This window comes from Epinephelus fuscoguttatus, linkage group LG18, assembly GCF_011397635.1.
Source record: "Epinephelus fuscoguttatus linkage group LG18, E.fuscoguttatus.final_Chr_v1".
Lineage (NCBI taxonomy): Eukaryota > Metazoa > Chordata > Actinopteri > Perciformes > Serranidae > Epinephelus > Epinephelus fuscoguttatus.
In genome coordinates, this window is record NC_064769.1 from 15,362,790 (window position 1) to 15,376,424 (window position 13,635).

Below are 13,635 nucleotides of genomic sequence, written 5' to 3' on the forward strand. Positions count from 1 at the left end.
TTCCTGGTGACAGTAAAGGGGCAATTTAAGACACATAATTATCTCTTTAATGCCGTTTTGGCAGAATATGACTACTTTGGGTACAACTACAATGATTGTGGGTTTATAAAGTCATGTTATGATAAATTAACAATACGCTCAGTGATAAATTATATCTCTATAAGCTGTTTTCCAAAACCATGGGAGCCCATGACTCCAAGGAGTATAGAAACAGCTGTAGTATGATATGATAATAGTAGTAGCTTACAGCATCAGAAGATTTATTGTATGCTCTCAGATATTAATGGTAAGAGGAAAATTAAATTATGCCGGTTTTATTCTTTCATTTACAAGCTTTAAGGGAGACTCGTATCTCCGCTCACCTTCTCAGGTTTGGTCTCAGGTAGTTCTGAGGCTTTCTGTTTGCTGAGCAGCTGCCTCCTCCTCTCCTGCCTCATGGCCCTCTTCTGGAACTCCTCATTGTGGTTGAATAGATGTTTCGCCAGAACTGGGAGAGCAAGGAACTTCAGCTCACAGTGAGAACACTGGTACATCTCGGACTCCTCATCCCCGGGACCGGGCGACACCACAAAGTCCCTCTTCAAGTCATTGCTGTGGTGGTCGTTGTAGTGCATAGAGAGCAGCGCGCCTGTGCTGAAGGACAACCGGAAGCATTTCAGACACTTGAACGGCAGCCACTCAGCCTCTCTGTCTTCCTCGGATTCAAGCTGAACCTCCAGTACATCCTTGTCATCCTCTGCCAGTGCGCTGACTGCTATCTTCTCGGGTTCTTTGGCATAGATAACGGTAAAGTAGCGACCAAGCTTGCTAGCGTGCTGCTTCTTGGGGAAGACACCTGGGTGGCGTTTAATGTAGTGTGAGACAATGCTCTTCCTGCTGAAGGCCTGGAAGGCGCAAAGAGAGCACCTTCGTCTCTCCACTGCCAAGCGCAAGTCTTCACTCATTTCTGAACTGTCCCCTTCTGACGGCGGCTGTGCTATCACTTTGCTAGGCTTTTCGGTCATTGTCTTGGAAGCAGCCAGACAATGGGTGTAATAGGCGTCAATATCATGCCGCTTCTGGTAATGTGCTGCCAGACCTTTGCGTATAGGGTTCGTGTATGAACACAGAGCACACTTGAAGACATTGTTTTTACCCTCTGGCTGAGCACGGACGTTGTTGTGCTTGATACGGTAGTGACGAGCGATGCCTTTCCTTGTGGAACAGAAGTATTTGCAGAGCTGACACTTGAATATAGCATGTTTCTCTGCCTTATTGATGGGTAACTGAGAGAGGGCAAGGTCCAATTCACTGACCTCCTGGACTTTTGCTGCGCTTGATATATTACCAGCGCTGCATTCGGCTACTGGCTCTGTGTCTTTAGCGGGAGAGAAGTGTGTCAGAGAGGGGGCGAACATGTCAGAGGCCGACTGATTGTGATATTTCTCATAATGGATTTTGAGTTTCTCCAGTGTCCCGTGCGTGTACGGGCACATTTTGCATCTGTATGCGCCATAGCCTTGCCTTTGAGTTTTGCACTTGTCGTCTGTTTCGTTTATGTCGGTGATATGCTCTATATCATCTGCAAAGTCTTCTGCAGTGACTTTCACTAATGGGTGTCTCTTCTGATAGTGAGTCAGGACGCCGTGGATTCGGGAGTTTACATATGGACAGTGACGACATTTATACACAGAACTGGGGTTGATGTCTGCCTCCTGTGCAAAATCTGCAGCTTTTACTTTCATGCCCGGGTGTTTCTTTCCATAGTGAGTGAGGAGGCCATGGAGGCTGTTGTACTCTGACAGACATACAGTGCACTGATAAGGGTTGTTAGAGATGGAAAGACGTGGGTGGGTAGGATGGGGATTGCTCTCTTGAGGTGGGGTGACAATGACCAGCGCTCCATCATCTTCGACAGACTGGCAATTGAAAGACACGTGTTCTTTGGCAACCTGCTGTTGGATCTTTTCAGCTGAGCCATTTCCTTTGATTATATCCAAAAGCACAGATTCATCCCCTTTAATGGCCCAAGGGTGGACTGCCTGATAGTGACTAGTGATGTCCCATATTGTGCAGGCCTCAAAGGCACAGTCTCTGCATTTGTAATGTTTCGTTTCCATATTGCCCCCTTGTTGGGTGGTCTCTGGTCCAGCCCACAGTTTGCTGGCCATGTATGTGTAATCCACATTGTGCTCAGGATGGCGTCTTTGGTAATGGAGCAGCAGGCCCTGGGGTTCAGCGTGGGAGTAAATGCACCACTCACAGTGGTAGCCAGCCTCCAAAATGCCATCTTGGTAAGCCCAGTGTAAAATGGTCATGGCTGTGGCTTTCACAGTTGGGTGCTCTTTCTTCAAATGCTTCTTTAGGGCATAGACGTAGGGGGATGTGTAGGAACAGTGTTTGCACTTCAGGGAGCGCAGGGGTGTAGTGTTTTCAGGGTCTGGAGGGGCCGGGGTCAAGGCAGAAGAGACGCTACTCGACTGAACCATCTGCGCACGCTCACGCTGGCTCCGGACAACTGCAGTGTGACGACGCACAAGGTCAGCGTTGGCCTTGGTTTCCCTATGCTTCTTCTGGTAATGAATGAGCACTCCTTTTACAGTGCGGTTGCCATAATCACAGTGCTGACAGAAGAACAGCTCATCCTCACCTTTCTCACCACTGCCTGGTTTAGGGCTCGTGCTGTTAGAGCCATCGTGACCGTTATTTTGAAACTGCTTCAAGAACTGTTTCGGAGCCGCAATTTGTAATTCATCCATTAATTTCATCAAACCAGGGGTGGGGGCACCATGTTTGATATATTTTGCTGTCACTTTTACCTCTGGGTGTCTCTTTTGATAATGGACCAACACACCAACAACAGATCTGTTGCTGTACACACAATGTTTACAGTAGTACATTTCTTCATCTGTTCCATACAGTGCTGCGCTTGGTTGTTTTGGAGGAGTTGCCATGCTAAGATTGAATGAGGAGTTTGCAGCAGGCTGCGACTGATCCACAGAGATGACCTTCATGGTTTTCTGTATACGGAAATAAGACGCCTTTTGCTCTGGGTGTTTCTTCTGATAGTGGACCAAAACAGAGTGCATGTTGGGGCTAGCAAAAGAACACACATCACAATCATAGACGACAACATTGCCACCCATGGATTCTTTGAGAGAGTCTGTCTCAGAGCTGGTTTCAGGGGTCTTGGAGACCAGTTTTGGCACTGGACTGGAGGAGGACCTGGTGGTTGATGTGGCTGAGTTCAAATTCTTGGGGCCAGAGTTTAATATTTCCCTCAGGGTCTGCGACTCCCCCGATTTGTGGGACTGCTCAACCACATAGCTGGAGAAGATCATCGCATTGTTGATTTTCACTGTAGGATGCATTCTTTGGTAATGGGGCATCAGGCTCCTGACGTTGGGGCTCGTGTACGAACAAAAGCGGCACATGTAAACCAGATTCGGTTGGTTAAAGTTGAGCACATTGCTTGCTTCAGGGTGATGATCCATGTAGTGTTGGTGTAGATCATTATAATTTGTGTATTCGATGTAGCACTCTAAGCAGCGGAAGACTGCACTCTGGTCCTCTGGGTCCAGGATGTACTTAAAGCTGAACTTGATGTAAGGGTGCATCCTCTGGTAATGGGTGCTGACACTACGAGCTGACTTGTTGTGGTAATCACAGTGTTTACAGTAAAAACGTGTAGTTCCTGGCTCCTCTGAATAATCTGCGTTCTCTTGGACAGCATTATCACTGGGGTCAGCAGAGATGTTTTCACTGTCATCTGAGAGAGTCAGGGATATAGGAATGTTTCTAGGTTTTGACTTGGGGTTGCTTTTTCTTTTCCCTATTCTGCCTCCCTCGTGAGAGATCACTGATTCTCTCGCATGAAACTGTTGTGTATTATAAGTAAAGACAGGGTTTTTATTGTCATGGTTTCTACCCTCTGTATCAGCACTGGCATGATTTTCTCCTGCATCTTCATCATCCATGTCATCTAGGTTTATGATCATATCCTGTTGGCTTTGGCTTATCTTACTTTGAAGGTTACTGGCAATTTCATCAATTCTAGTTCTCTTCTTAACCGAGGACAAATCCAAAGGTAAGTCATTAATGGACTTCCTGGCTCTTTTCCCTGTTACCGAGGGCTTTTTGGTGGCAAGTCCTAAAATGGAGGTCTGGGTTTTTTGTAGAAAGATTGGAGAAGCGTCCACTTCAGAATCCGGCTGGTCAGTCAGCTGGCTTTCAAAGACAGTGGGATCTAGGTCATCACAGTAGGAATGCTTATGCTGCTGGTGAACCCTCAGACCTTTCAAAGTGGTGGTAGAGAAGCTGCAGAGCGTGCAGCGATGAGGGTTCTGCTGGTCGTTCGGTGTGCTGGTTGTCTTTTTTCCATTGACTTTGGAACTTACACTACCCCCATTCACTGGCTCTGCAGCATTGTCATTCTGAGGATCTGGACTATCGCTTGTTAGGTCCAGGGTGTCTAAATCTGAGGATATGTGGCTCTGTTTGTGCGTGCCTAGTTTAAGTGGGCTGGTGCAAATAAATGGGCATTCATCACATTTATACACTGTGGTTTTACCAGAGAGGTGAATGTTTTCAATGTGGCGGGAGATGCTCCGCCTGTGCATGGTGAGGAAGGAGCAGAACGGGCACTGAAAACGGTTCATGTACTTTCTGAACGGTATTCCTTTAGTCTCCAGTAATTTATTATCTTCATCAGTTAAAAGCTGCTTTGCATCTGCTGACAGTGTCCCAGTATAGCTGGGATCATCTATATCGCCCAACTCTTCTTCATCATCATCCTCTAAGCTGCTCCTAGAGTCCTCCTCATTGAGTAGCTTGGCATCCATATCTACGACGCTCTTGGAGACGTCAGACGAAGTGAACCTCTTGGACAAAATGGAGGTACCTGTGCTGTTGGGTGTGACTGCACTCATCTGTGCATACTGAAAGGATGAGAGCTCTGGGATTGACTTCTCTGACGTGTTTTCTGCTGTTTTTCCTACTGGCTCTTCCTTCCCTTGAACCTCAGTGAAAGTCGTCTTTGATCTAGTCGGGCTTTGGGAGGCGGAGGGAGAATCTATATTGGGTGAGCTTGCACTTGCCTCCCCTTCCAGCTCTGCAATGCAGGAAACTATCTTGACCTTGTCACTGTGTTCCTTCACCACGTGATTAGTCCAGCTGTCCTTCTGGTCAGTCTGATAGTCACACCACTCGCAGGCAAATGTTCCCTTCATGAGTCCACTTGCTGAGCCCGATTGCTCTCCGGTCTCTGCGTATTCTGAAGGATCTCCAGTGCCGTCTGAGGGACCCTTGTTATGATACATTAGTTGGTGTTTCATTATCCTTGCTTTGCGTGGAGACTTGTATGTGCAGTACTGACAGGAGTAGACTTTTGAATGGTCATTGTGCATTATAACGGTGTAGCTGGGCTGCTTCGCTGTCTGCGAGGAGATGCTTGCATCTGAATCTTCCTCAATGACGTTATGCACTTTTTTGGTGTGGTTTCTCAAGAATGACTTCGATCTGAAGTAACGGACACAGAACTTGCACTGGTAAAACGGCAGGTGGGTTTCATCTGTCTGCTTTTGTGGTGTTTGGTTGGAATTGTCAGCAGAGTTGGGGCCTAAAAAAACAAGAAAGCATGTGAGCTGGAAGACAGTAAATGTGTTACATTTTGCAAGTATTAAATTTTTTTTTTTTTTTTTTCAGTCAATAAAACCAGCACCAACTCATAAATGTTATGTTCCCCAATAAAATGTATAATCATCCTACTATGAAGAGTTATTTGAAACAAAAAAAGAAGTGTTTCCTGATCCTCGACAAATTAACTGTAACATCTGATTTATTTTGGTCGACATACTCATTCCAGCTTTAGGAGGCGTGTAATCCTTGTCATCCTTGTCGTCATATTCCTCCTCCTCCTCCTCATCCTCATCCTCCTCCTTCAGAGAGTCAGACTCATCTGCATCTGCAGGCTGCAGGAAAGCTGTGTGCACTTCCTGAATGTGGGTCTTCAAGTCATCATATGACTCGGCACGGAAGTCACAGCCGTCACACTGCAATACCTCCATCACTGAAAAGAGGGAGCACTCCCTGGAAAATCAGGGAAACCTGCAAAGAAAAAGAAAGAGAAAAAAAACACATGAGGACATGCAGCATTTTCCCAATGAGTCCATGTCGAACACGTGTCTAATTAAGTGAGTGTGATTGAAAATAAAAGTGATTTATGAGAATCATGTTTAAATATTCATAGGAGCCATTTACAGAGCAAGTTAAGGGGTATTTACTATAGCATGGAGACTCGTATGTACAGAGCTGTTACAGAGCGTGAATAACATTATCCTGTAATGCTTCAATATTCAATGTAGTGAGCATGCCCTTCAATAAGAATGAGCTTGGTGATGATCTACCATGATTACCAATGTCAATTCCTGCTGTGAACCAAGAATAATCAAATGCAGGATGGATGACGCACGGTTTATACGGAACAAGTAAGACAATAGACAGCAAAAGATATAACGCTTTAAAATGATGATGATGATGATTATGTGTTAAGATATCCTTTCTCAGAAGAGTCTCATCTGCTAGCATTATAGAGCCTCTTCAAGTTGCATTTGCAGGAATTTGCAACAGAATGAAGCATGTGGAAAATTTGACACTGGAGGGAAACATGATGTTTGGACTGAAAACTGTAATGTGAATTAAGACAAATTAAGGCACAACATATTGTGTGTTTATGCTGCTATGATTGCTTTGATGTTGAACAATATGTGGGAGTGATGAATAAAATAAAAGCCTAAGTTTGCCAACATTTTAATAAAATCAAAAATCCATTTTGAGATCACGTCACTTAAATACATCCCAAACAAACAAATCAGGCAAAATTAAAACGATGAGAGATTTGTAAATGCAAAAAGTAATATATTCAAAGAAGGCATGTTTGTTTATTTATGCAAAACTAACACAAATTCCTGTTGTGTTATTATGAAGACAAAACCACACACATAAAGCGCACCAAATTCATATAAAAGGGATTATTTTCAATCTCTATAACGACTGCAGCTGTCCACAAACTCTGATGGAAAGCCTAACCAAACATGACAAAGAGCAGAATTCAGCAGATGCTGATGTTACTCAGAATACTAAGAAGGTCCCATTTTTTAGCATAGCATCATTCTAAGAACAATGGAGGGACTGAGGAGGGATTATGGGCTGATTTGTCCCATTTTTATTACCTTGGGATAAGCAACAGCTGGAGAGCAGCTCCACAGCTCAGTATTTAGAGCAGACTATTCCATCAGATTGTATCAACTGCTCTGAAATAAGATTGAATGAATCGACGGAGAGATGAAGGCTTTATGTCTTTGGGCTTCTCTGCAGTTTGGACTTGGCCAGAGAAATGGAAGCTGATGATGTGGCCATCATTTCACAGCTCTTTCATCACTGCTTTCTAATCAATTGTCATTTGGTCTCGCAAAACCGCATAATATATCACACATAGCATTTGTAGCTCACACTGGATCTGAGGTGGGTAGTTAAAGAGCAGAGTTTACAACCTTGGCTCTCAAATGAAAACCTAATCAATAGAGGATTTTCTCACACTTAAAAAGCACAAAGTTACTAATTTCTGTGAGACATGCACATGTTTGAAAAAAGGTTCATACTGTAGTGCACGCCATTATTTTGGAGGACAAAAATCAAACATGCTGTATTAAAGATGGGTTTTTTTTAGACAGTGACCCCAACACCGCATGAGTTTAACTTGTAAATGCAGTAATAATATTGTGAGTGAATCGTATTACTGTTGCATTTCTACGGTAAATGTATGTGTCAAGAAATCAAAAAAGGCACTATATGTGACATTCAGAGCATATCTATAATTCAGAGTCTGAGCCAGGATTGTCTGCATATGGCTCTCAACATGGAGGTGGCTAATTCAGCAGTAAGCAGCAAACGGTGTATGAAATTACCCTGAACTTCCACATCATGGGGCCCATAGAGCAAGTGCACTAAATACTTCCAGTGGCCGAGCGACCAACTTTTGGTTGATTTGAATGGGGATAAAATTTAATGATTTAATCATGCAGGTCTTCTAGACTTAAGAAATGCTATCACATAACCATATACAATCACATTTGCTTGTCTGGAACCAGTTTTTGTCTTACAAAAGGACTAAACATGTCACAGGAGCTGGACACTGTACTGAACTTATTTGCTTTTTGGATGTGCGTTCCATGTTTAACTATCATTATGAATACTTATCTTTCAATGGACTACAATTGTAACATACAGATGGAGGGAGTGGATTCTTGCTTCTTTTGCTTTGGCTGTGCCATTGGGACCTTTTTGTCTGTTTGTTTGTTCCCAGGCTTGATAGGTCACCTGATGACTCCTGTAAGGACTGGTGCTGTGCTGATGGACTTTTGAATCATTAATGTTCTCAACACTGCCGAGATGATGCTGTGCTTTTGTTTAGTCTGTGCTGTTTGTGTTTATGTATTTGTTTTTTTTGTGTTGATGTTCTTAAAATAGAAAAACTTCAACAAAAAAAATTAAATAACAAAAAACAAATGCTTCCAGACCAAATGGATCAAATCCTGATAGTAAAATGAGTCATTTCACTAAGGTTGCAACACTAAAAAAAATGTTTCCATTGACTTAGGGACATTTAACATTGTAAGTCCATGAGAGAAGTCTTTCTGGGCCCCATGGCATTATGTTAGAAGTTGTAATTCCATGTTTGGCCACTATGGACTCCATTACTCCACTAGCCTACATCTTTACATATCAAATGGTGGTTTGCTGCTATATTAATGCTCTGAACGCCATACACAGCACCTTTAAAGAGCTGTAAACTTAACAGGAAGTGAATCAGCACCTCTCTGATTCACTCTGTATGAGAACTGTGCGTGAGTTTACAGAGCTGATATTTATAACAAGGCTTCCATTCATATCCAAACTGCTCATATCCACGGCCCATGCTCAAATATGCAACTAACATGAAGGACCTATAATGGTATGAGTATGGCTATGAAATGGGATTCATTAGGTCTGTTGATCGCTCTCTGTAGATACATTATGGCCTACCAGCATGAGACCATTTTACAGGCCCAGGTGCACCCTGTGGTACAAATACATGTTTCCACATTTCAGGATGATTACATCCCCAAACCACTAAGTAAGTTTAATAGTGGTGTCATGGGCACTATGGACACCTCCCAGGTCTGAACATATTTGAACTTACTCTCAGCTACGCCTTCAAGATGGATAAAAGCTCTTCTGAATGCACAGGTGGCCTTTCTCCTCATTACTCTCCTTGATATATTAGTGGGTGTTTTCTTTATTTTGCCCGGCCCTGCATGGCAATGTCAGACGGAGAAACTTGAAATACAAGACTAAAACAACAATAAAGTGAACACCAGGGTATCTAAACATGTGAACTGTGTACACTGCATGTCAGTTTGTAAGTATTAAAAATGACCAGGACAGAAGCCACAGCAACGACTTTTGCATGCGTTCCTCTTTTTTGACGACATAACAAACATTTTGGTATTTTAAGACATGTCTTGCCTTTACTGTACACATTATGGTCCATCATGACATCCCAGAAAGACAACTTTAATTTAAATCAAATTAAATGTAATATACCACTAAGAAATGATAAAACTGCGACAGACACTTCCAGAACTAAAGCACACATTTTGTTGAAAGCTGAGAGCCACTTTTCTATGAACTATTCATTTAAAGCAAGTATTTATTTGTATATTCTATTAGGCAAAGACAGAAATATTTTGCATGTATTCAAAGAGGATTAATGGTTCACACTGCGAACATGACCCTTTGTTGATGCATTGGTCTTAATGAAAAAACCCTACATCACAATATGATGTGGTTTGTGTGTATAATCCAGCTAAATCCAATCATACCATAAGCATCAGTTCTCCTTATTTTCTTGCTAAAATGCCAGATGTTGAAGATGTTTCATCAGTGGCTGTGTAATAATATCTAAAGAATCATTCTATAAAACTATCATAATCAACACTTACTGCTCTTACAAATAAGGGGAATAATCATATTAATTAAATTATATTCATACAACAGCAGCATTATTAAGTTGCTTCAGAGCAAGAGTAGCATAAATACAGCACCACTGTGTTTTTCACGAGGGCACTGAGCTTTAGAGATATGATGTTTAACACAGGCAATTCCTTTTTTAATTTCAGTGCTCGATATTAAGTAATTCTTTCATATCAATATATATAAAGTCAAAAAGCAGGTCAATATAGTATGCAAATATGTAAAATGTTGTGATTCAATAGGACATACAGTACACCATTTCCTTTGGCCCTATAGATTTTTTTCACTGTGTCCATGAAAGAGATTTTTTTAAAGCTAATGTGACGCTCACGCTGACACGGCCATTTCAAACTTAAGGTGGAACTGAGCTGATTTTACACATCAAAGTTTGTTTACAGGTCTTGGGGAGCACTATGTGAAAAAAATGTGGTATGAAGCCTTTTGTGGCTCCAGAGGAAGTTACACAAAGTGGGTGATGTAGGTGCAGTGCTTTGACAAGGAAGAAGAATACGTGGGGATAAAAAAGACAACGTCTCTGGTTCTGCTGCATCGATTTGGATCTTTCTGATTTTGAAATCGTTTTACAGGAGCGCAAAGCTAGATAGGTGCAGCATTCTTTTAATGTTTTCAATTGTGGCTTATGGCTCAAGAAAGGAGAGATTTAAATATTTGCCCTTGCAGTGCTCCAAGTGTTGCTGCACATGGGCTGCTTTTGAACTGGCACAGGTTCATTACTGAAGTGTACTAACTTAAAAGAGACATGAATACACATGTTAGCCTGAAACAAAAGCGCTCCTGTATTTGACATGAAATTCTCAAATTACAGACAACCTGTTAGGACATAATTGAAAAGTAGCTCCAAATGTAAGCTGTTGACTTATTAAAATTTCAGCCATTAGTTTGAAAACTTTAATTTTGATTTAACAAATACTGGTTTTAAAATATTAAAGGAATACTACACCCCCCAAATGATCATTTGTGTATCAATAACTCATCCCGTGTTACATTGAATTTGAAAACAAAACTTTATCTTTCTTGCATGTCTCCATGGCGAACAGAGTCCAAAAACTGTGAAAATCTTGATGAAATTGAGCAAAAGGGGGCCGTGTTACACATCAGCAAAATTATATCAAACTCTCACATAACTCATGCAGTATAATCTGAGTCTCATTTATCCAGTCGTATGCTCAGTACTTCCCAAACAGACAGCCCTTGCCTCTTCAAAGCCTGACTCCATTGACAAAATCACTAATTTTACCTCACTGAAAATGGGAGCTGCTGGTCTACCACTGCCTCGATAGGTAGTCTGTCTGTGTTACTGTCTGAATCCCAACTAACCCTTTAAATCACCAAAGTCACAAAGTAACACAAACAAACTACTGATCAAGGCAGTGGTAGACCCGCAGCTCCCATGTTCAGCAAAGTAAAATTACTGTTTTTGTTAATGGAATCTGGCTTTGAAGAGAGCATTGGTAAGTTCCCCGCTGAAAAGGGCTGTCTGTTTGTTAAGTGCTGATGATACGTCTAGATAACTTACACTTGGATTATACTACACGAGTACCAACATCAATTAATTGATTTTGGATTCTTCGTTCACCTGAGGCATGCAAGAAAAACAAAGTTTTCCTCATCAATTCAGCATAACGAGAGGTGAGTATCTGATATACAAATGGTCATTTTGTGGGTGAATTATTCCTTTAAATTGAGCAAGAAAACATTTCACAGTTTCAGTGTTATTTATTTTCACTAGAAAATCCAATGAAATAAATTATGCAATAGAGAAAAAAATACAAAAAATCAGCTTTGATTTTAACAGAGATATAGTGAAATACAGCTTCAGTACCAGGATCAAATTCACCCCACTGATCTGGATACTGCAAAGAAGAAAATTTCAAGTGAGATCCAGCCAGAGACAGTTGGGAATCCCGCCCTGCTTCCCACACCCAACTGGCCAGCCATTGGAGAGCTCCATGTGAGCCGGCCAAGCTGCCAGTATGTCCCTGAGCAACCAGGGGATCCATTGTTGTTCAGGGTCAGGTTACAGCCTCACCACGGGGCCCCACCCTGCTCTCTTGGCAGTTCACTGCTGTTTTGAACAAAGTTGCCTCCTAATGCCAGGTTCCTTGACATGGATATCAAGAGAATCCTTTCGGAGAGAAGGGGAGAGGAATGCCCGGGGAGGAGGAAAAAAAAACCTCCTACACAACCACCATCTGCCTTAGAGTTGGCTGTGTCTTTTCAGCCAGTCAGTCCCTACGCCACACCAAGTTAATGGGTGAGATTGTGTAACCGCTTTCATCTAGTCAGCTGGGGCTCTAGCAGGCAGCGACTGAGCTGCTCAGATCCTCCTCTGAGCCGAGCTTCAAGGGCAGCCATTTTAGGAGCTGACTATGTGCGCTTAGGTGTTCAGCCAGCACACAACATGGACCCACAGATCTGATCCTCTTCCTCAAAGGCAGGCAGCCCGACACTGGAGAGCTGCTGACAGAAATCTATCTGCCAGATGTACGCTACTGTACCCAAGCCCTCTGCCCACACAGCTCAGCAGAAAACATCTCACACTCTTGCCAGGCTGACTTTGCCTGGTCCTTTCATATCATAGGGACATTATCTCTCACATGAAGGGATTTCCAGAGAAACGCTAGAATCCCCGCTCCAAAGAGAGACAGAATAGGTCAGAGCAAGCGGCATGCATGGACACTTTGTAGAGGGAAACTGCCAACTGCGTTCCACGAGGGGGTCTAAAAATGTGAGGCATGTCTGAACTTCTTTATCTCAGCACTCTGAAACCCTGAGGAGAAGGGGGCAGAGAGAGGCAGAAGCAGAGAGCAGGCCTGAAGGAGAAGGGTGGGAGGATAAGGGAGGCGGCGAGAGAGCATGACAGAGCCACCTGGAATACCTTCGGTGGTGAGCAACTGAGGACAAAGTCATCGGACTGGGCTCCCCAGATTCCAAAGTCTACTGACATTTGTTAATCACCAACCGGTCTCTCTGCATCGGCAAGCTCTGCCAGCAGTCACACCCTCTACTCAAACTGGCTGACAGCAGCTGCTCTGTCTGAAAGAGGGCCTTTGAATAAGCCAGCATTAAGCTGATTAGGAGTACAGAGGTTTTGTCCTTAACTGTTGGTTAGCGCTACCATCTCATGCCGTCAGGGAGAGAAAATATGCTGTGTATTATTATATGGCGAGCATCCTGGCTCCAGATAATTCATCTGGCAAACAAGACGGGATGTGCATCTTGTCAACCTGCGCACCCTCAATAATTAATGACCCATTGATTGAAAATGACAGTCTGCTTTTTAAAGGAAAATACAGTGGCAATAATAGCAGGTAGCCTGAGCCATGGAAATTGATTTCTTGCAGAGATGAGATGACAACATCAGAGAAAAATCAATACATTTTTAGTTTCAAGAAAGTTATTCAAAAAGAGAGAGAGAAAGGAGAACAAAGGTAAATGTAAAGTGCTTCAAATTCTGATCTTTACATCTCTGCATTCTTTTCCAGGTTTAGAAGAGACAGCAGAGAAAGATCTCAGTGTCTAGCAGAGGAGCAGAGAACGTTACGTCACATTACGTCCCAGTGA

The 13,635-nt window shown here is 42.8% G+C and overlaps 1 protein-coding gene across 4 annotated transcripts in view; it reads right to left on the bottom strand.

Moving 5' to 3' along the window:
- Positions 1-13,635, bottom strand: part of znf462 (zinc finger protein 462) — a 64,165-nt gene that overhangs the window by 27,913 nt on the left and 22,617 nt on the right. For all 4 annotated transcript variants that reach the window (XM_049603531.1, XM_049603532.1, XM_049603534.1 and 1 more), the window contains 2 exons: positions 5,834-6,084; positions 363-5,596 (listed from right to left, as the gene is read on the bottom strand). In XM_049603531.1, coding sequence (XP_049459488.1) covers positions 363-5,596; positions 5,834-6,044 — 5,445 coding nt within the window. In that variant the 5' untranslated portion in view covers positions 6,045-6,084. The remainder of the gene's footprint in view (positions 1-362; positions 5,597-5,833; positions 6,085-13,635) is intronic.